Here is a 22,231-nt window from a genome sequence, read left to right as displayed (position 1 = left end):
TCTAACCCCTCCCTCTCTCCGCCCCCGCCCCCTCCGTCTATTTAAGGCCTCGCCACAGAGACGATCTCCCTCTCTGTGCCTATGTGTTACTCTCTCTCTATGTATCTTGGTGATATCTGTCTGCTTATATGTCTGTCTATAGTTTTCTGGTTAGTTTTTTGTTGCTATTTCATTTATACCTGATGATGATTGCTTGTGTTGCAATCGAAACATCGTATGCTATTATTTAATTTATTATTTTATCTTTATACGTGACTTTACCGAAAGAACCAAAGAGTACCGTTAAAGGACGTTTAAAAGTCCGCATTGGTGCCCTATATTAAGGGAATTGCATGGGAGGGAAAATGGAGCCGAACTCCTCTCTCTCTCCCTTATTGATAAATTGATAAAAAAAAGAGCAACCCTCAGTGACAAACCACAATGCCTCTCATATACGAGGCAGCAACGCTCAAAGTTGTGCACAGATGTATTCAAGAATCCATTGCAGCACCGCTATCACTTGGCCACCTAGCAAACCAAGTCAATTGATTGCTATGTTTAGAATTGGACATATATAGGGTATTATATTTAAAACATGAATAGAAAACAGGAAAGGAACAGATTGCTAGTTTTTTAAACATCCTTTATTCCCAAAATAATTAAATGACAGCGTTGTAATTCTCAACATCTGCATATGCCCATAATACAATCTAATATTGTAATCACGTAATATATTAATATAAAAGTTTACATTGTCAGCTTCAGAATACATGCATTTATACAACCGTTTCGTCAAATATAAGGGTTCCTTAATTGTGATGTAAAATAGGGATGTAAGTTCAAACTGTAATGTAGGACTTGCAATTTAGTCTAACATGTACAGTGAGGGAAAAAACGTATTTGATCCCCTGCTGATTTTGTACGTTTGCCCACTTACAAACAAATTATCAGTCTATAATTTTAATGGTAGGTTTATTTGAACAGTGAGAGACAGAATAAAAACAAACTAATCCAGAAAAACGCATGTCAAAAATGTTATGAATTGATTTGCATTTTAATGAGGGAAACAAGTATTTGACCCCTCTGCAAAACATGACTTAGTACTTGGTGGCAAAACCCTTGTGGGCAATCACAGAGGTCAGACGTTTCTTGTAGTTGGCCACCAGGTTTGCACACATCTCAGGTGGGATATTGTCCCACTCCTCTTTGCAGATCTTCTCCAAGTCATTAAGGTTTCGAGACTGACGTTTGGCAACTCGAACCTTCAGCTTCTTCCAGATTTTCTATGGGATTAAGGTCTGGAGACTGGCTAGGCCACTCCAGGACCTTAATGTGCTTCTTCTTGAGCCACTCCTTTGTTGCCTTGGCCGTGTGTTTTGGGTCATTGTCATGCTGGAATACCCATCCACGACCCATTTTCAATGCCCTGGCTGAGGGAAGGAGGTTCTCACCAAAGATTTGACGGTACATGGCCCCGTCCATCGTCCCTTTGATGCGGTGAAGTTGTCCTGTCCCCTTAGCAAAAAAACACCCCCAAAGCATAATGTTTCCACCTCCATGTTTGACGGTGGAGATGGTGTTCTTGGGGTCATAGGTAGCATTCTTCCTCCTTCAAACACGGCGAGTTGAGTTGATGCCAAAGAGCTCCATTTTGGTCTCATCTGACCACAACACTTTCACACAGTTGTCCTCTGAATCATTCAGATGTTCATTGGCAAACTTCAGACGGGCATGTATATGTGCTTTCTTGAGCAGGGGGACCTTGCGGGCGCTGCAGGATTTCAGTCCTTCACGGCGTAGTGTTACCAACTGTTTTCTTGGTGACTATGGTCCCAGCTGCCTTGAGATCATTGACAAGATCCTCCCGTGTAGTTCTGGGCTGATTCCTCACCGTTCTCATGATCATTGCAACTCCACGAGGTGAGATCTTGCATGGAGCCCCAGGCCGAGGGAGATTGACAGTTCTTTTGTGTTTCTTCCGTTTGCGAATAATCGCACCAACTGTTGTCACCTTCTCACTAAGCTGCTTGGCGATGGTCTTGTAGCCCATTCCAGCCTTGTGTAGGTCTACAATCTTGTCCCTGACATCCTTGGAGAGCTCTTTGGTCTTGGCCATGGTGGAGAGTTTGGAATCTGATTGATTGATTGCTTCTGTAAACATGTGTCTTTTATACAGGTAACAAGCTGAGATTAGAAGCACTCCCTTTAAGAGTGTGCTCCTAATCTCAGCTCTTTACCTGTATAAAAGACACCTGGGAGCCAGAAATCTTTCTGATTGAGAGGGGGTCAAATACTTATTTCCCTCATTAAAATGCAAATACATTTATAACATTTTTGACATGCGTTTTTCTGGATTTTTGTTGTTGTTACTCTGTCTCTCACTGTTCAAATAAACCTACCATTAAAATTATAGACTGCTCATTTCTTTGTCAGTGGGCAAACGTACCAAATCAGCAGGGGATCAAATACGTTTTCCCTCACTGTATGTATTACCATTCATGCGAAGAAGAGGTGAGGCTTCAATAAAGGAACGGAAAGGAGGTTAAGGAGGGGGACTGCTTATATACAGAGGCAGTGTTGAGTCTATGGGCGGTGATACTTCGTGTACATGGGACATTTATTCCGGTGGAGGAGTGAAAGGTGGGAGAAAGATTGAAAACGAGATTGGGCACAGCGAGAATGATGGACAGAGAGAGAGAAGGACAGAGAAGATGTCCCCGAATTCTTCAAAGTTTTAACCAGGATATGTTAGCCTCTCCTTACATCAGTGGTGGGGAGATGTTATCTCCCTCGCCTGGTATGCAGGAGGTCTTGGGTTTAGTCCCAACCATAACGCCTGTATATTTGGAGTTTACATGTTCTTCCTGTGATCGCATGGATTTTTATCTGTTTCCCCCGTTTTTTCCTTCACAATCAGTAACATGCATTTATAGTATTTGGCTGCTACTAAACATTTCCACATGATAAGCTATTTTTATGAGCTATCATTTGTGGCCAGGTCGCTTCTGAAAAAGAGCAGTGGGCTTTGCCTGGCAAATAAAATAGGTGTTTTTTGTGTGTTTATGTTAATTGCGGAGGCGTGTCTAGTATCTGCCCAAAAACTACCACCGATTTGCTGACTATCGGCCAATCCCAAGCCTCAGCTGTATGCAATGAGGATGGCACGTTCTCTCCGCAGTTCCCTGAGCCCAGCAGACACCTGGGTGAGATGCCAAAAGCACACATGTGCTCTCTCCAGAGAGGAGATGCTATGCCCAGTGTCGAAATTAGGTAAAACCTAAGAAAGCTACAGCTTAGGTGGCATTGAGGGGCCTCTACAAAAATAATAGAAAACTTTGAAGTTTTACATAATAGGTTGAATAATAAACGATAGGGAAAAATACTCTAAAACGTTATTTCATTACGATATAACAACATTAAGCAGGCATTCCTCGATTTACAAACCTTACGCCTGACATAGCTTAGGGCCCAAGCAATGTCATAATCCGGCCCTGGCTATACCGCTCACCAAGTTGCAACGTTTACCCGGGAAAGAAATTATAAACCAAGGGCAACATCCCAATGATCATGAAAGTTGGTAAAGATGGTAATGTAGTGTAATGGGATTTATCCGACTGTGCCTGTCCACTCTCACATTTTTTATGAACTTCCATTCACTGACAATGTAACAATATGATGAACCTAGTTGTAATTACTGGCGAAACGTCGTACTCAGTTTGTAAATGTTGTGGCTTGGCTCTCCAACAAACCGGTGTGCTGTACTCGTGACGAATTGGCATGTTCTGTTTACGTGACAACCCTTACTAGTTGGCTGTGTCGGGTGGTGGCGGGTTTTAACGACACATTTATATATTTACGCGATCTAACCCAAAAACCTCTATTATGAATGTGACAATATGATCACATTTATATCACACAATATCTCCAAAATACCCAGTTTCCCCTTAAACAAATCTGCATTATATAAATTCCATCCCAAATCATGTATTATATTTAGTTGAGCAATTATATTTCATCGATTAAAATGTAATGTGCATGCAAGAATTAAATAACATTTTTTTTAAAGAATCAAACTATGTTCTGTTTTTAAGTACACATGATACCGTAGTAATCAATAATGTAACCAGTCTGTAGAAATACGAATAGCTCGGGTTGAGCAATTATATATATGGAACCATTTATGCCGGTATCAACATGTTTGTATATTTAACCACAATAACTTAACACCTCCTGAATTATTGCCAGAAAGGGTAAAGCATATTATTTTTGCACAATTGTGATACGGGCAAAAAAAGGGTCCCATAGATAAACGTGATGCTAATTTGATGTTAATTTTGTCTTTTGTTTTCTTCCATTCGGCACACTGCTAATTTGTTCTATGGGATTCTAGGCCCGAGATTAGTTTAATGAAGCCTAAGAATTTCCAAACCCTTGCGAAGACGCGCAGATCTACGGCATTGGTCTCACACCGCACCAGACGATTACCAATGCCTGTCACGTACCACAGGCCATCCACCCCTTGACACATCAAGATTTGGGTTGCTGTATCCTGAAATACAAGAGTATAGAATTAATTAAACTTTTGTTTTACTCAAAAACACATGCAACCACGCTTCAAATTAGTATTTGGCCATTCAGACAACATGTGTTGTAACAAACATTCTATATATGGAATCCAATTTTTTCCGGTATAAAAAGAAAAAAAAACACAGGTATTAAGATGTTCAAACACCAAACCGAGACCTATTGCAAGGCATCAAGTTTGCATTAACCACACATCATGCTTGTGGGAAAAAGTCCAAACGTATGCTGTTTGCAGATATAACTGCTCAAACAGAGCTATTTGTGTTCTGATATTTGTGTAGTGATGTAAATGGAGTCACTATGGCGTTTCGCACCGGCTACTGTCACAAGAGTGGAACTGTGCGTTTTGAGCCTCTCTCTGGAACCAGAATACGTATGGCATGGAAGCAGGGCCCTAGGGGGCATGGTTCTGGTGACGGTCAGAGAGAGGGCAAGTAAGGACGTGACAGTCTGGGTAAACCCGAGAGGGCACGTGACCGGGACAGGGCAGTGAGGGGCCCAAAGGGTGGCTTGAGGGACACGTGATGCTTGGTTGAGAATCCTGGTGAGATCCAGAAGGAGACTTGGCTGAAGGTGGAGCGAGGCCATGCTCAGGAGCATAAAAGGGAGGTCCCGAGACCAATCGTGGCTGTCTGCTCGAATGGAACCCTCGGTGCTACGTCTCTTCGGTCTTCGGTCGTGTGTTGTTGACCTGACCCGTTTATGTAGTTACCGTGTTGGGGTCTAGTAACTGTGTACGTTTATGTAGAAACCCTGTTGGGGTGTTGTAATAAACGTGTTGCCTCCAAAGTCAAGTGTGTGCCTCCATAGAACCCACTATATTTGCATTGCCTTTGTGATGTTCACCTTTTATCATTGTTCTCTGGTCGAACACTGGTGAGACAGGGCCATAAAGGAGGCTGTCTCTGGTGTAGGCCAATCCGTTTCAAAGAGAATGCATACATTATTATTAAAGCATGTTTGATTGCATGTTTTACAACAAGCATGTGTGGTTAATGCAGGCTTGATGTGGATAAAAGGAGGACCACTTTGTGGGAACTCAAGTGGTAGTTCTATGAAAATAGTTGATCTCGCCATAGGAATGTGGAATTATTTCCACTGCCTCGGGGCTGTATACGGTGGATGAGCAACTTCTCAATGCTCGTTTCAGCACGAAATCACTTGTAATTTGTATACAGTTTATCTAATTTCTAATGTAATTGTATATTTATACAGCGCCTTCACTCAAGGCGATTGATGAAGCCTACAAAGCAGTGACACAGAACGGAGTTGACAGGGGGCGTGCTACGAGTGTTGAGGAATGAGTAACAGCAGCGATAGAGGGGTACTCATAGGGGATCATGAACGGGGCTATAGGGGAGGGAATGGGTGAGGGGAGGGAAGAGGAAGGGAATGGGCAGCGGAGAAGTGAAGCTTTTAGAGAGGAATGGAAGGCGGTTAAGGAGGTGACCTGCTTCTTGTACAGGGGCAGTAGTGAGTATATAGTCAGTGTTGAGTCTATGGGCAGTCTTGAGTCTATGGTAGGGGTCGGCACGGTTTGGCTCAAACCACCAAACCGCGGTTTGAACCGAACCAAATCGGTTTGGTTTGGCTCTGTTTGAACTGGTTCGGTTTGGTTTGGGGCTACGAAAACCGACTCGGTTTGGCTCGGACAGGGTGGAACCGGCTCAAACTAGTTTGGTTCAAGCCAACTTAAGAGGTTTGGTTTAGCTTAGTTTGGTTTGGTTTTGGTTTGGTTTGGTTCAGTCGTCGCTGGTTTGGTTTGGATTGCTCAATTTGAAACCAGTTTGAGTCGGTTCAAACCGTGCCGACCCCTAGTCTATGGGCAGTGCTAAAACTAGAAACTATTTTTATTTTAAAACTATAAACATTTCTTTATTTTACCAGGTAAGGTTCATGGAGCTATGTAGCTATTTTTCAGAAACAGCCTGGCCACAAATGATAGCTCAACAAAGTGGCTTGTGGAAATATATAGCAGCCAAATACTCTAAATGTGTATTTATAAATGTAGAGGGAAAATCCAGAGGACCCGGAGGAAAATCCACGCGACCACGGGGGAGAACATACTAACTCCAAATATTCAGGTGTCAGGGTCGGGATCGAACCCACGACCTTCTGCATGCCAGGCGAGCTAGATAACATCTCACCACCCTAGCAAAATGTTAACTATCTAGCCTTGTAAAATAATCAGCACTTCCCATCGTTAACATATTGTCACCATCTCGATCTGGGCAGTACTGCTTAATGTACAAGGGAAGTTGAATCCAGTAGAGAGGTACAAAGAGGGGAAACGACCGACTGGGCACAGGGAAAAGGAGTGATAGAGAGAAGATTGGGAATGAAGAGGACGAGAGGGGACATGGAAGGAGATGAGAGAGGCAAGACAAGGTGGGGCAAAGCTATGACTAGATTAAACGACTAGTGTAGCCATTGTATTCTTACCTGCAATTAATCACTCGTATAATTGTACACTCTGCAGTAAATATATGGGAACGGAAGAAAGCTATTTGTATAGCTACGGGTAGCCAAATGCGTTTTTTTAATTCTAAGTGAATGCAAATGATCAGCGATTGGACCCCCACGTGCACATCAGCGTAAGAGCCATGCCCCCAATTTAGATTTCGCGGTCTTCGTGCTGGTGAGCTGCATATTACATTATCTCCAATTTTAAACAACTGTTCAATTTATATTACTTGAATGTCAATCGAGTGACAGGAACTCACCAATATCAATTGACTGTTGTTGAGTTATTGGTGGTAATATAAGGTATGCACAATTATCACTGATATTAAATTTGCTTTCAACATATAAAATACTAATAATAATTGGGTCTAGAATATTAAGACTGGCGACCCATTAACATAGGAATGCAGCTGCGGTGTTGTGACGTAAGAGGGTGTGTATTATCATAATTGTCCTGAAGAAGACTTTGAATTTCGATTTAAAGCTTTCGTGACTGCAGGGATTCATCTTCTTGGTTCTTTCGGTAAAGTCACGTAGAAGGGAAGTTATAAAATAATAAAAGTAAAACATAATAAAATTATTCTCACGACGTTTCGGCTACAACGCAAGCAGCCGTCCTCAGTTGAAGAACGGGTCTGTCTGAAAGACAGCGTCTGAATGAACACCACCAGGCTTGGCAGCGTATATTTAAGCTGGGTTGGAAAGGGAAGAGCGCCCCAACAAAGGAATTCGCATATCAAGAGGAATCTAGCATAACCATGGGAAATGTAAGACTTTGAAGTAAAGTTTGTCCAATTCACAAACCCCTAGTGCTCAGCTGTTGTGGAGTTGCCCACTTCTCCGGAGTACAAAACACAATGCAGATGACCTACTCATTGTCTCCAAACTTTATTATTTGTATTGTTGCTATCTATTTAGCCGACCTATCCCCCTCGCAAGGATTAACGATGGGAGAGGGACAGGGTGGACAAACTACACTAGCGTCAGGTGTTTGAAAAGACAGCGGAAAAGTAAAGGTGTAATGACCGAAATTAGCAACCACTCACCCCAAGCCAATGTGCAGCATAAATAGGGTTGAAATATAAACAAGGTTTCCAATTGGTAGAAAGAGGCCTCCATGGTGATTGGTCGGGAGGCAGACTTTTAAAGGGATTGGAGGAATACGATTTGAAAGGGATTAGGCATAAAACAGAGAGGAGCCATTATAGAGAAAGATCAGGGATTGGCTAAGGGAAAAACAGTTACAGACGGTTCCAGAAAGGCGGCTCGAGGAGCATAAAAGGGGAGAGCACGAGGAGTGGGGACGTTCAAAGGAATTTACAATCTGAAGGGAAAAAAACAAGCCTCGGGTCCCGTATTGTGGCTGTGTCCCAATAAAGTGGCTCTTATTACATTATCGTCAGAGTCGTTACAAAGGGAAGCCAGTGGAGTTGAAGGAGCAGAGGCCACGTGTGAGAATTAAATATTGCATCTTTGCACAAAATGAAAATATTGGTATACATCGCCATAATGTTTCACCCTATCACCTACCACGCATGTTGCGGACTCCGTGCAGATCATCCGACTCGTGATGCCGCTGTTGTTGTACTGGAAAGATTTGCACTCATTCGTGTCGATGATGCTGAAGGGTGCAGTTTGTCTACCTGAGGCTAAACAACCAGTACACACATACACATCATGAATAAGTAAAACAAAACACAATGTTACTGTGTTCACCAGGTGAAGTCCACAGTGCTATTTGCTTTTTTCAGAGGTGACCTGGCAACAAGTGATGATAGCTCATCGAAGCGGCTTATATCAGCACATGTGGGAATTTATAGTAGCAGCCAAACAATGAAAAGGCATTTTGATTCAAAATGTGGAGGAGGCATCCGGATAAAAATCCCATGCGACCACCACAGAGAGAGAGAGAGAATGTGCAGACTCAAAATATGGAAAGTTGTCGATTAACTTGTTGTGTTAATACACCGCATCTATAAACGCAGTTCTCCCGTTAGGGAACAGTTTTCCATACAATGCGGAACGCGCACCGTTATAACACGGAACGTGCACCATTATAACGTGGTTTCTGAGCGGTTGATGACGAACTATTTTCTTGAGCTGTGTGGCTGAGCGATAGTGATACGGTACGTTGAATGATATAGAAACACAGTGGCAGCGGACCCCAGTTATTTGTCCCGCCATTTCACTGTGATGTGTGGTACATCTCGGCGAACTTTATCGTTACATTATTCATAGGCAAATGTTTTTGCTTAGCACATTTTTTGGGAAACGCGACGCTTTTTAGGAATGTATCTACTGTACTACCACGTTAAACGAGGACTTGCTGTCATGCTGTAAATGCGCGAATAACACTTACTTCCGTAAAGGTAGCAGTATTTTCCAGGATAAGGTACGGGTTCAGAAAAATATGGCAAACATGCTGGCTTTAGATGCTCCGATGGCTGTATGGTTTGACTTAACTCCACCACAGCTATATCGTAGTCAGGGAGGGAGGCATTGTACTTTGGGTGTAAAAATATATTGGTCACTGGAAAATTTCCAACCCAGTCCCAATACGATCCCCACCATTCGGTGTAAATTAGTTGCCACCAATGCACTCTCCACTCATAAGTTGGTCGGCTGAAAATCACACGCACATGAATAAAGATTAAATTAACTTAAAAAATTTTTTCAAATACTGTATATTCATCTCGTGGTATATGAAGCACTTAGACTACACGTTCTGATGTTGTATCTAACTCGTCTACAGTGATTCAACTTGGAGGCATAAGCTCATATCAATACTAAAATATTACTATTTTAAAGAAATGTTAATAGAAATAATGTATATTTGCCTGTAAATTATTAGGACAAGTCAAGTAAAATAAATGCAAAGGTGAAGCTCTGCTATTAATCGCTCACGCCACTGTTGGCAATATGACCTCCACTATACACTCTACCCCACCACAGGCAATCTGCCGATGCATTCATACGACCAACCAAAAGTATAAATCTATTTGAATTTTTTTTTTGACTTCACGTAAATGCAGTTCTTTCAGCATGGAGGGCGGTTGATTGCCAGATTTCACCTCAGATAAAGCTCATGAAGAACATGGCCTCCGTAATAATATCATTTAATTGGCACAATCGCAAACTCTTATTCTACATTGTACATTATCAAGAATTACATCACACATCAAAAAGCATGATGTTAACACTTGGATTTTTCATAGCCAATTTTATGATTTTTTTACGAATTTTAAACGTATGTTAACACATCAATCTCTCATTGCTGTGTCCCACCTTATCTTGCGTCTCCCATCATGTCCCCTCTCGTGCTCTTTCACAGTTTTCTCTCAATTCCTGTCCCTCCTCCCTGTGCCCAATCTCATTTCCAATTTTTCTCCTTCTTTGCACCCCTCCACTGGAATGAACTTGCCCTATACATTAAGCAGCACTGCCCATAGAACCAACACTTGCCGTAGACCCAACAATCACCATAGACTGAACACTGCCTATAGACCGAACACTGCCTGTAGACTCAACACTGCCCATAGACCCAACACTGCCCATAGACCCAACACTGCCCATAGACCCAACACTGCCCCTGTACATTAAGCATCCCCCCTCCTTAACCTCCTTCCATTCCTCTCTCAAATCCTCACCTTTCCTCTATATACCACACGTAAAAAGAGCAAAATACATAGCAGTTAACACTTCTTTAAATTACATTCTAATTTATTATAGTCATGTTAGTTGTAAATATATTCATTGTGTTATGGGGAACCTCGTTCAAATCCTTGGTTGTACGAGCCAAACCAGTATTGTCTAGTATCACTATTTACATTTGTAATAAAGGACTCTCTCTCAGATGTCGATCTCCGTTGTCCTTTATTGGGTTCGTAGAATCTCCATACCACGGCATCTCGCTCAGGCCCGCGTCCCGCTCGACGACCTCTCCACAGCCCTCGGCTGCTCCGTTGTGCGGGCTCCCTGCTGTTCCAATATGCAGTCTCACTGCTGCCAGTCAGGCGATCCTTGCAGCCACACCGCTGCCCCGCTATCTAGCGTCACTGCTGCCCCTTTCACAGCTAGCCTCTCACTGCCCCGTTAGCTCTCTTCGTCTGACACCGATGGCCGTCGGTGTCGATGTCTCCCACCGCGTGGCAACCGCGCCACACTCTCCGTCTTGCCCAGCGTGGCCTCCTCGTATTTCACTCCGTCTCAACTCCCCTTTCCCCTTCCGGTTCTCTCCTTAAATCCTCTCCCCCACGTGACCCTAACTCCACCCACTCCCCACGTGACCCAGACTCCACCCCCCCTCAATCCTTGCTCGCATTACACGACCCCCCCCCCCCTAATGGGACCTTTTTTGCCGGTATGATGAAAAATATTCGGCTTTACCCTTCCTGGAAATAACAGGAGGAGTTGTATTATGATATTCAAACACTAAAACTAAAAAGACACCTATTGCAAGTATATATTCACCACACGTGCTTGGAGTAAAACATGCAAACAAACATGGTTTGATAATAATGTATGCATTGCTCTTGAAACTGATTGGTCTATACCTCATTTATGCCCTTGTCTATGCACAGGCGTTAGACGAGAGCATGTCAAAAGGTTAACAACCAAAGGCAACACAAATATCAAAGCATTAATAGCTTGGGTTGAGCAGTTATATGTATGGGACCCTTTTTAGGTGTATATATGGTGTTTGAACATCTAAACAGTGCATTATTGCTGTAAACAGTAAAGCCTATTATTTATTTCATCATTTTTACACTGGCAAAAAGGATCTTACAGATATAAAAGGAGTTAATTTGAATTATACATATTCAATGTGGAGGTATTTTTCTGTTACTAAATAGTTACTATTAGGCCATTAGTAATATCCTTCTTTAAACATTGATCGTAATATTTTTTTTCATCATTTTTTAATCAGAACTCAATGTTTCGCTGGCATTTTCGTTAAGTGCTATCAAGAAGGGCCATTTTCCAAAACGGGCTGATTATATTTATTTTAAGTTAGTGTTATTAATGCATGTGTGTATATGTAGTTTTTCTAATCTATATGAAGTTGTTCACTAATAATTTTACAGAAGATATTGGCAATTAAATGCACATTTTAATTGCACCACAGATTAAACATTAGAAATGCATTACATGAACACTGTACAGACACATATAGCATACGCGACACTCACTTGTGCACGCAGTTTGCTGCAACCAGTATCCATCTACTTCCAATGAACACAGCAGCACAAGAGAGATAACCATACATGTTCTGCAGTTGAACCGTGTTATCTGCTGTTATCCCACAAGGTGCAGGCACTAAAATGGAATGTAAAAAAGTGGAAAATGTTAAAAGACTCATCCAAATAACTAAAGCTATACAACAATAGAAGCTGTCTTATCCGTGGTGATGTGGGGAATAAACATTGCGGATCCTTTCTATTATCCTTGAAGTTATGCCTGACTCCATTCAGATTTACTCCATCTTCAACAACAAAACAACTCTCAGAATGTGTATAAAAATTATGTATTGATGAACTGCACCTATCTTTAAAGAAATGTGAAGCATACGAGTCGTGACGATTCTACCAAAATCAATGACAGGGATAACGGCCGGTCAAGATAAACAAATAACTCGTGTTGCTGCCTTTTTCATGCACCAAACCCAAACATGTTCCTCAGTAAGCTATAAAAACTACGCCGATCCTGTAATAAAAGTTCAATGAAATTCCACAACATCTCGGCAACGAATCAATTCCTGCCACCGAACACATATGTAGACTACCAGACTGGGTCAGCTGGAAATCCTATGAATAATCATAATCTGTGGATAATTGAATGCATTCACTCGTGAACTCCACTTATTCACACACTCAAAAATCATGATTACTAAAGTGGCCTCTGCGTGTTATGTATGCAGCCTGTGTGCACATTTGTGAAATGCACGTGCGCTGTACAGTAAATTACGTCCTTTAAAATACTCATGAGTCATCCATGGAATTGCGTCCATGGATGACTGATAAGCACCCCTTCCCACTGTCTATGCAATTAAATATGCAAAGTGCCCCGACCATACACATCCGTTGAGATGTTATCAGAGGATGAAGAGGGATTACATGTCCATTATTGAGGGAGGGGTGCGGCACGTGGAGTGACGTCACCCACTCATGATTATTAATGAGGGGAGGAGTTCGGCATGTGGAGTGCGCGACCTTCTTGTCCGTTAGTGTAAATTTCCACGCGGCATGAATATAAATGAAGGCGGGGGGGGGGGCTCTTTTGCAGTGACGTCACGCACGGATGTAGCACTGTGCTGTGTAGATTTATTTTTTACCGTCACTTTCTGGAAAGAAACGTCATATTTGAAGCGACTGCGCAATAAATGATTCAATACAGATCGACCTTCCTCTGCGTGAGCGTAAAAATCCACCCACTCATGAATACTAATGAGATGGGGCCTCATGTGGAGTGGCGTCACGGGGGGGTGGGCCTCATGTGGAGTGACGTCACGCGCGGTAAGGGCATTTCTGGGTGATTATAGTAGGTCATTTCAATGGACATTTGAAGAACACAGGGGGCTCTTTCACCTGTTTCGTTCATGGGTTTTAAAATGACCATTTGAATACAAATGATGAGGATGGCAGGAATCTACTTGTAACGAAAAAAGCGGAATCTGTTGAGCAATTGGAGAACAGAAAGCAAACATAACTGCGGATAAAAAGTAAAAATAGGGTGCAGATAACCCAATAGGTTATACGGATAATTGGACCTGTGGTTATTTGGTTTGCTAAGAGAAGCCTAACTGGATTGCAATGAATTTCAAATGAATATTCAAGTAAGAAGTGGTAATATACCTAAACGTTGTAAAATGTATAGTGTATTTAATGTATATTTGTTACACGTACTGACAGTGTGCACTGTAGCATGTACTCACCTTCTGAACGTCTTGTTATTTTGATGGAGCTATAGCTTACGATGAAGCCTCGACCTGTGGTGAAATTGAAAGTTTAACAATACCACGTTATTTGGCATTTTCGGATTGACTTCATCCCAGCATTACAACTCTTAAGTCCAAACAGATTCATAAATATTCTGACAAACAATCTAACAGTTTTAGATGCAATTTCCCACCGCCGTTCTAATTGGCTGGAGGCCATGTGCCCATCTAGCACACGAGGTGGTCAGTGCAGGGTGCTGATTGGCTGGATGGGGAGCAGGGCACTTTCACTCGCCTAATGCAATGGAAATCTTTGTCCTGTACAGCAAACCCTTGCCCATCACGGAGTCTTGTTACATTCTTGAAAGTAGCCGCAATAGTGATAACAGGGAAACGCGGAATTTGGTTCACGGTTCGGAATATGACACCCACCCATCCTTAAGTTTTATGTTGACCTACATCAGCGCAAACATTAAATGGGAAGCATTTTGAATGTAAAATTACGATGAATATTTTCTAGTGTTGAATATAACTTGTACAGTAAATGTATAGAATTAAAATAATAAATGTAGTGTACAATACTGTACGTGGTGCCATGGCCTCGAAGTCACTCTGCAAGCGCCGCGACCCCCCCTGGCCCCCACTGCATACACACATGCAGCGCACGCGCGTAGTGTCCTGGTGGGGAATTGCTTGGCACAACAGGTTTTAAACCGAAGGGTCCCTATGAGGAAAGTACTACGGTTTCCCGGTGCCAGGGGCTTGTCCGACCCTCGCAGGACAATATACATCGTGGTGCCCCTGAATTGGCTTAATAGTGTATGGGTGCATAAAGGTTACCGGGCCAGCCGTCATTCACGACGTTAGTCGGGTGTTAATCCGGATTAACGAGAGTTGTTACTGCATTTCGGAAGGGCTGATAATGGATCGAAGGAGCACCGGCCGTGGCGATCCATATAAGGGCAAAGAAAAAACCCAAGTAGTAAAGACTGGAAGGCACATGATTGGCCACACGGTACGACGCGACTTTGGGCTTTTGAAGTCTGTTTGATAAAAAGGGGAGCTCGGGGGCCATTCTTGAGTTGTTCATCAACATTTGGCCGTCAAGACCCCCCCTGCCCATCCTGCCTTCTCCAGCCGCTCGCAGTGTCCGTATGATGCCAGTTAGTGCCGCAACGAGGCAGTGTTAGGGAAGGCTTTCTCGTCGCGAGTACAGCTACAAGGTACATGGTAGGACGCTTGAGTGAGTGGGAGTGTAGACACTAGTAGGCTAGGCTTTTCTCGCAAGATACTCACCCCGGGTAGTGCTGACTGGGCAGCTTACTTTATAGGATTGTGGTTTGCGCCGACAATAAAAGTTAGCACAGAGCATAGGTGGTGTGATGTGTGCGAATTCTGTGTGGCACGACTGCGTGTGCAAGCTGAGTCCTGGGTAGCGGTGGGAGAACGCGCGGCGTGAACGCAGGGTGATGATCGTAGGATCGCTACCACGTTTGCGCAAGGTAATCATGCAGGCATGAGCATGCTCACAGCCCCCTTTTGTTAGTGGGACCGTGGTGTGCACGGGCTTCACGTTAAGCGTTAATGGCGTGCAAGTGGAAGGTTTTTCTGTATTCGTAGCTTTTTGAACATTGGCCAAGCTGTTTGTGAAAGGTGTTCAAGACTTGCTTGTGAAAGCTCTCCTTCATAATCAAGACGGATGCATATAAGGGGAGTTGGGGTTGGAGGAGAGTGGTATGTGAGGAGAAGGAGTGTACATCTCTCCTACATCTCTGTCTTTTGTGTCCATCACTGTTATCTCTCACCGTAGCTATCTGTGGCTGATGCTAACACACTTCACATTTGCCTGTTTGCTTTGGCCACATTTGGGAAGTGCCACACAGGTCATACTTGAAAATCAAGTTTCTTAGGTTTTTTCGGTAAAGTCACGTAGGTAAAACATCAAAATTAATGAAAATAAAATAAAATAAAACAAAAATATTTTCATTAATTTTGATGTTTTACCTACGTGACTTTACCGAAAAAACCTAAGAATATGATTCCTTGCAGTCACGAAAGCTTCAAATCTAGAATTGAAAATCAAGTTCCATTCTTACAGTGTCTCACTATCTGACCTAAATAACATCAACTTGGATCAACTTTGGTAATAGGCAGATCTCGCTTAGTGCTCAAGATGCATTCCTGGAGAAGTGAGTGCCAATCAAATCAGCAATTAAAATGGTAATTTTACCATTGTAAATATGGGAATGTGTTCCCGACAGAGTTATTTATTTCCTATGAGGGCTTTATTGGGGTATTGGTAATAGTGCTGATAATAATGCAGATGGTAAACATTTAATGAATACAAAATAAGAAATTATTATAATAACATCAGTAAGTATTGTCTCGTAAAAAAGAAAAAAATTCCATAACAAAAAACGCTATAATGAATAAGTGTTCTATGGGACTTTAATAAGTAAGGTCTGCCTATACTTTCGTTGACAGTGCACACGCAACAATTCTAAACATTCGTCAATAAACACTGCCTTAAAAAAGTATAACAGATGAGGTTTCGATCAATGGCCTGTCTACACAGCAGATAGGCTGTAGAGGCAGAGTGGATACATATGTAGAAACACAGCGCTGACTGTTTCCAGCAGCGGCAACTGCGGTGGACAGTTAGCGCACACGCCATTGAACATATACACGGGTGTGCCGGCAGGACGGAGGAACTGGGGCAAGGATCACGGAAGACCTTATAGGGAGGCCCCTGGAACCCGCTAGTGGGTTCGAGAAGGGAGACGTGGCGAGGGCGGAGCCAGGCCGCGCCAAGTATAATAAAAGCGGAGAGCGAGAGCTCTCGGCTGCCGGTTCTGGGAGTGGACTTGTCTCGTCGTAGCTGTCATCTTCGCCGCCTTCGTCGCAGCCGCCTTCGCCCGATAATTGTGCGGTCGGACAGTAGTTGGCTGTCTCTGTAAACCCGTCGGTGCAACGCGGTCAGGGTTGTGTCTAGGCGGGGCTGTACGGCAACGTGGTCGAGAGAGTGAACGGCCGGGATGGTGTAACGGAATAAAGGAAGGTGCCTCCTGCAACTACCTCGTCTCTGACTGTGTTTGCTACACACACACCGAAAATACTACACATATCTGAAAGTAACATTTTATATACCTTGAGGCCCTGCTAAGAATTAAATAATGAAATTTTAAACATGATTAGTGATGAAATAAAGATAGGCTTTACCCTTTCCGGCAATAACACTGGAGGTAACACCTATAGAGAGATGTCGGTAAACAGCGACATGACAGGACCCAGGATCCACACGAGCCCCGAGCTCCGGGTCTGTTCCCCCTTATATCCCTCCAGGCGTGTCTAAGCCCCGCCTCCAGCCACACCCTCCCATGGAACCTTCGAGCAGGTTCCTGGAGCATCTCGGCTAACCCCTCCTGTTACATTTGCCCCAGATACACCTCCTTCTCTTATTGGCTGTTACCTCTGTGGCTGTACCCATGAAACCCTTCCCAGGCCAGCAGGTGTCACTTTTTCATGTCAGCAGGTGTAACTCTGTCATTACACAGGTGTTAAAATGTTAAAACACCAAACAGACACCAATTGCAAGGTATCAAGTCTGTATTAACAACACATGCTTGTGGTAAAACATGGAGACAAATGTGGTTTGATTCTAATGTATGCATTGTACCAGCAACTTTACCGATTAACGTTTTTGCTTTTTCTGAATATCGCTTCGTGATGCATTCATTTATGTGCCAGAGGCTTACACTTAGCTGCCAAATTCCCAGTTCTCAATCTCACCCTTGGCTTGATAATGTGGCCTCCTCCACAGTGCCAGATTAAGCTAGTGCGGGGCCTGTAGCATCTTTCTTATATATAAAAGTCTCCACGCGCTCGCACTTGCGGGGGATTTTGCTCTCGAACGGTGGCCTTCACGTACAAACAAATTTGCCAGGCAGCACGCCCTAAGCCCCGTGGTGGGAATAGTCTATTCCGTTTTTCCATCCGTACATTTTTAAGTAGTTTAATTAACACATTTGTGCCGTTTCTATTATTAATTATTTCCTTATTGCACGCCATCGACCGCACCAACTGACGACAATTGCGTGGGGGGGGGGTGGACCCTGCCAAGTGATGCGCGTTCGCTCGAGCTAACGGGGTACATTCCCTTTTATGCGTTTTACAGGCAAGACATACACACATAACGCTGCGGATATTTATTCTCTGGTGGGCAGTGTGGAACTGTTGTTCCTACCTGTATCAGTGTGATGTCCTCTTCGCCCCCCCCCCCAACACGATGCATCCAGTTTATACTATAGACTTCGTAGATAATATTTTACTGCTTACATAGAATTATACTTGCACGCCCGGGGGATGCTGGGGTGGGGGGGTAGCGGCCCAGCCCCTAGCCTGGCAACGTGCCAACTCCGCCGCCTCGCCAATGTAGGCCAGGACGGGGGCTACGCATGGCACAAGGCCTCAACACGGCTATGGTAAGCACAAATTTCCTTGCTTCTTACGCTAACAACTCAAGTCCATTGTTTACTATTGTTAAACACATTATTTGACAAACATTACAATAATGTTTGTGTACTGATAACAAATACGCTTCATTGCTTACTATTATGAAACAAATACGTTGCCAGATATTACAATATTTATATGTGTCTGCACATACCAACTCTGCTTCATTGTTTACTATTTTTAAACTAATCAGTTGCCAAATCTTACTATAATAATGTTTGTGTGCAGATAATAACTCACGTTCATGGCTTACTATTAGGAAACAAATAAGTTTGCCGATATTGCAATAATTATGTTTGAGTGCAGATAACAACTCAGGTTCATTGTTTACAATTATGAAATAAGTTGACAGATGTTACAATAATGTTTGTGTGCACAAAACTCTTTGTTTATTTTTAGGTTGCTACATTTTCACTTTCTTTGCTGCGCTTTTATGATGCTGCGACGGTCTACTGCCAGTCTGTGATGCGGCCTGCTACTTGCTGATTAATTTACGTCAGTGCACTGCTAACCTATAATCTACACTGCTAATTTTCATTTTCACCATTTACAGTGTATGCCAGTCTATAATCTGTTGCCTGCTTCTTCACCTCACTCAGTGTACTGCCAGCCTTTTATGTCGACTGCAGAAATACTTATGTCATTGAGTCGGCGTACTGCCAGTCTATAATCTCGACTGCAGCCTGCTTCTCAACTTACCTGTGCGTACCGCTGCTCTTTCATTTACACATTTCTGCTTATTTCTTCAATGCATTTCTATTGTTTCCATCGCTCACGTCACGCGATACTGACAGCTGTGCCATCATCGGGGTTTGCTGTGCCCGTCGATGTGTGTGCGTGACTCGATGTGTGTGTTTTATAGTCCATATGTTTGTGCGTGTAGAGCCATGTGTGTCTTTAAGTCCATGTGTGTGTCTGTCTTTTTTGAACGGACAATGCCCCATGTGTGTGTGTACGTCAAAGTGTTTATGTGTGTGTGTCAGTCCAAGTGTTCGTGTCAGTCCATTTGTCTGTGTATCAGTCACTGTCTGTGTGTTTTAGTCCATATGTGTGTGTTAGTCCATGTGTGTGCATGGCTTCATCTGAGTGTGTAAGTAAATGTGCGTTTGTGTGTCTATGTGTGTTAGTCGATGTGTGCGTGTACGTCGATGTGTATGTGTGTGTCAGTCCATATGTGTGTGTTAGTCCACATGTGTGTGTAAGTCTATACATGTGTGTGTCACTCTGTGTGTGTGTAAGTCAATGTGTGTGTGTGAGTCGATATGTGTGTGTTAATCCATGTCTGTGCATCTAAAGTAGATGTCTGTGTGTCACAGTCCATGTGTGTATGTGTGTGTAGGGCTATGTATGTGTCAGTCTATGTATGTGTGTCTAAGTCCATGTGTGTGTGTCTTAGTCCATATGTGTGTGTGTAAGTACATATGTGTGTTTACGTCAATGTGTGTGTGAGTCCACGTATGTCTGTGTGTTAGTCGGTGTGTGTGTGTGTGTGAGTCGCTGTATGTGTGTACGTCGATGTGTGTGTATAACTCCATGTGTGTGTATCTCAAGTGGATGTCTACGTGTTTGTGAGTCCATATGGGTGTGTGTGTAAGTCGATGTGTTTGTATGTGTGAGTCGATATGTGTGTGTGTCTCAGTCCATGTGCGTGTGTGTTAGTCGCTGTGTGTGCATGCCTCCTTGTTAGTCAGTGTAAGTCCATTTATTTGCGTGTCTGTAGGTCCATGTGTGCGTCTTAGTCCATGCATGTGCTTTATTCACCTGCTCAAGGCCTATGATACCATCAGTAGGCCTTGCCTCTGGGTTGTTCTTCGTGCTTTCCGAGTCCCTGACCCACTGCTCACCATCCTTAAGGACATTCATGATGGTGAGCGGCCCCGCGTCAAACTACGTGGCCGTGAGTCAGAGCCATTCCCTGTACACCTTGGCGTACAACAGGGATGTCCTCTGGTTCCCACATTATTTTACATATTTTTGGACCACGTAGTTCGTGAAGCCTTCAATGGCTGTACCGGAACAATTCCCATCTCGTACAGATACAATGGGAGGCTGATCTATGCCCGGATGCAGTCAAGGGATGGCTCCCTATTGCTCAACCACATTATGAATGCCGATGATCTGCTAATTGCTGCTATCTCGGAGGAGGAGTTCGAGGTGCTGCTGCTGAACCTGGAGCTTGCCACCAAGAGGTGGGGCCTTACCATCAGCCCCACCAAAACTAAGCATCTGCCTGGGTATTCTGTACCATCGGCCACTCCACCCCCACAACTCCCAATTGGTGATGGGGCAGTTGTGGAGACAGTGGAGAGTTTCCCATACCTTGCCAGTGTGCTAATGACCAGCTCCGGTTTAAAAGCAGAGATCTCACTCCAAATCAGTCGTGCCGCATTATCTTTTCATCGGTTGCGTAATGCTGTGTGGAAGCTACCTGGTCTATCACTCCGCACGAAGCTTCAGGTCTTCTCAACCACGGTCATTCCCTCCCTTCTCTACGCTTCTGAAACTTGGACCCCCCTAATGGAACATCTTCGCCGGTTAGAAACATGTAGGATGGCCTCCCTACGATCTATCCTTGGTTTAACCAGGCTGCATTATGTGAGGAGCTCACAAAACCTTGAAAGATGTCGACAAAGTGCCATCGGTGAGCTCCGGCAAGCAAGGCTGTGTTGCCTGAGTCATGTAGCCCGCATGCCCATCCACCGCATACATGAACAGCTTTTGTTCGCCCGGATCGAGGGGGCTAAACAGGCGCGCAGGCTGGAGAAGAGATGGAGTGATGTGGTACAGGAGGACGTGGAGCTGAGTGGACTTGCCGATGACTGGTACCAGCCGTGTCAAGATCGGCCTCTCTGGAAGACGCTCCTGAAGGACGCTACTGGTCAGTTGGAGCTAATCGCCCTCCAACATCAACGGAGGGCGGAGGAGCCACGCTCACAACAACGAGCAGAGTGTCGGGTGGCTAAAGTACAGCAAGTTGCCACAGTAGGGGCCACAGGTGGTGCATCAGCCAGTCGTCTCAGTCAGTCGACCTGTGCCATCTGGGTTTGCCCCGTGACCTCCTGCCAGCGGGCGTTCGACACTTCACGTGCCGTCAAGGTGCACATAGCCTGGCACAAGCGTTGTGGTGACGTCACCGCCACTTAGTGGCGAATGTCGGTTGTTGTTGTTGTTCAGTCTATGTATGTATGTGTGAGTCCATTTGTGTGTAACTCTATGTGTGTGTGTGAGTCGATTTGTGTGTGTAACTACATGTGTGTCTGCCTTTTTCGCCCGGGCCCTAAATAAGAAACACACGTAAATATTTAAACACAAATGTTTAACTTGCATAGTAATGTAATTGTATTTTTTAATTTGCTATACGACAAATTGCTAACCTTGCATAGCCAGTCGTTCATAAAAGTTGAAGTCAGTCTAGTACTATAGTAATAGAGCAAGTGCAGAATCACTGATAACTTGAAAGCATCTAGCACAGGGCCCTTGAAAGTGTGGGGCCCGTAGCATATGCTACTTTTGCTACTAGGATACTCTGGCTGTCTGGCACTGCTCATCCATCCTGTATATGGGCCCAGTGATCGTAACCTCTTATTCCAAATTAAGTGTGCAGTATTCTCCTGCCACATCATGTTCAGTAAATTTTATTTACTGCTCCCACAATACAGTCCTAGCACCCTCAGCATATTAAAAAACTTATACTTTTATTTTCTATTTAAATTGTTAGAATTCGTTTTATTGATTCGTAGAGTATCACGGATATTACCA

At 43.7% G+C, this 22,231-nt stretch overlaps 1 protein-coding gene across 3 annotated transcripts in view; it reads right to left on the bottom strand.

Moving 5' to 3' along the window:
• Window positions 1–605: 605 nt before the first annotated feature.
• Window positions 606–22,231, bottom strand: part of LOC144733845 (scavenger receptor cysteine-rich domain-containing protein DMBT1-like) — a 148,708-nt gene continuing 127,082 nt past the window's right edge. For all 3 annotated transcript variants that reach the window (XM_078615848.1, XM_078615850.1, XM_078615849.1), the window contains 5 exons: window positions 13,958–14,011; window positions 12,216–12,342; window positions 9,386–9,648; window positions 8,557–8,675; window positions 606–4,528 (listed from right to left, as the gene is read on the bottom strand). In XM_078615848.1, the coding sequence (XP_078471974.1) occupies window positions 4,346–4,528; window positions 8,557–8,675; window positions 9,386–9,648; window positions 12,216–12,342; window positions 13,958–14,011 (746 nt within the window). In that variant the 3' untranslated portion in view covers window positions 606–4,345. The remainder of the gene's footprint in view (window positions 4,529–8,556; window positions 8,676–9,385; window positions 9,649–12,215; window positions 12,343–13,957; window positions 14,012–22,231) is intronic.

Source organism: Lampetra planeri, chromosome 48, assembly GCF_965212315.1.
Source record: "Lampetra planeri chromosome 48, kcLamPlan1.2.h2, whole genome shotgun sequence".
Classification (NCBI taxonomy): domain Eukaryota; kingdom Metazoa; phylum Chordata; class Hyperoartia; order Petromyzontiformes; family Petromyzontidae; genus Lampetra; species Lampetra planeri.
This window is presented reverse-complemented; position numbering and strand designations above follow the sequence as displayed.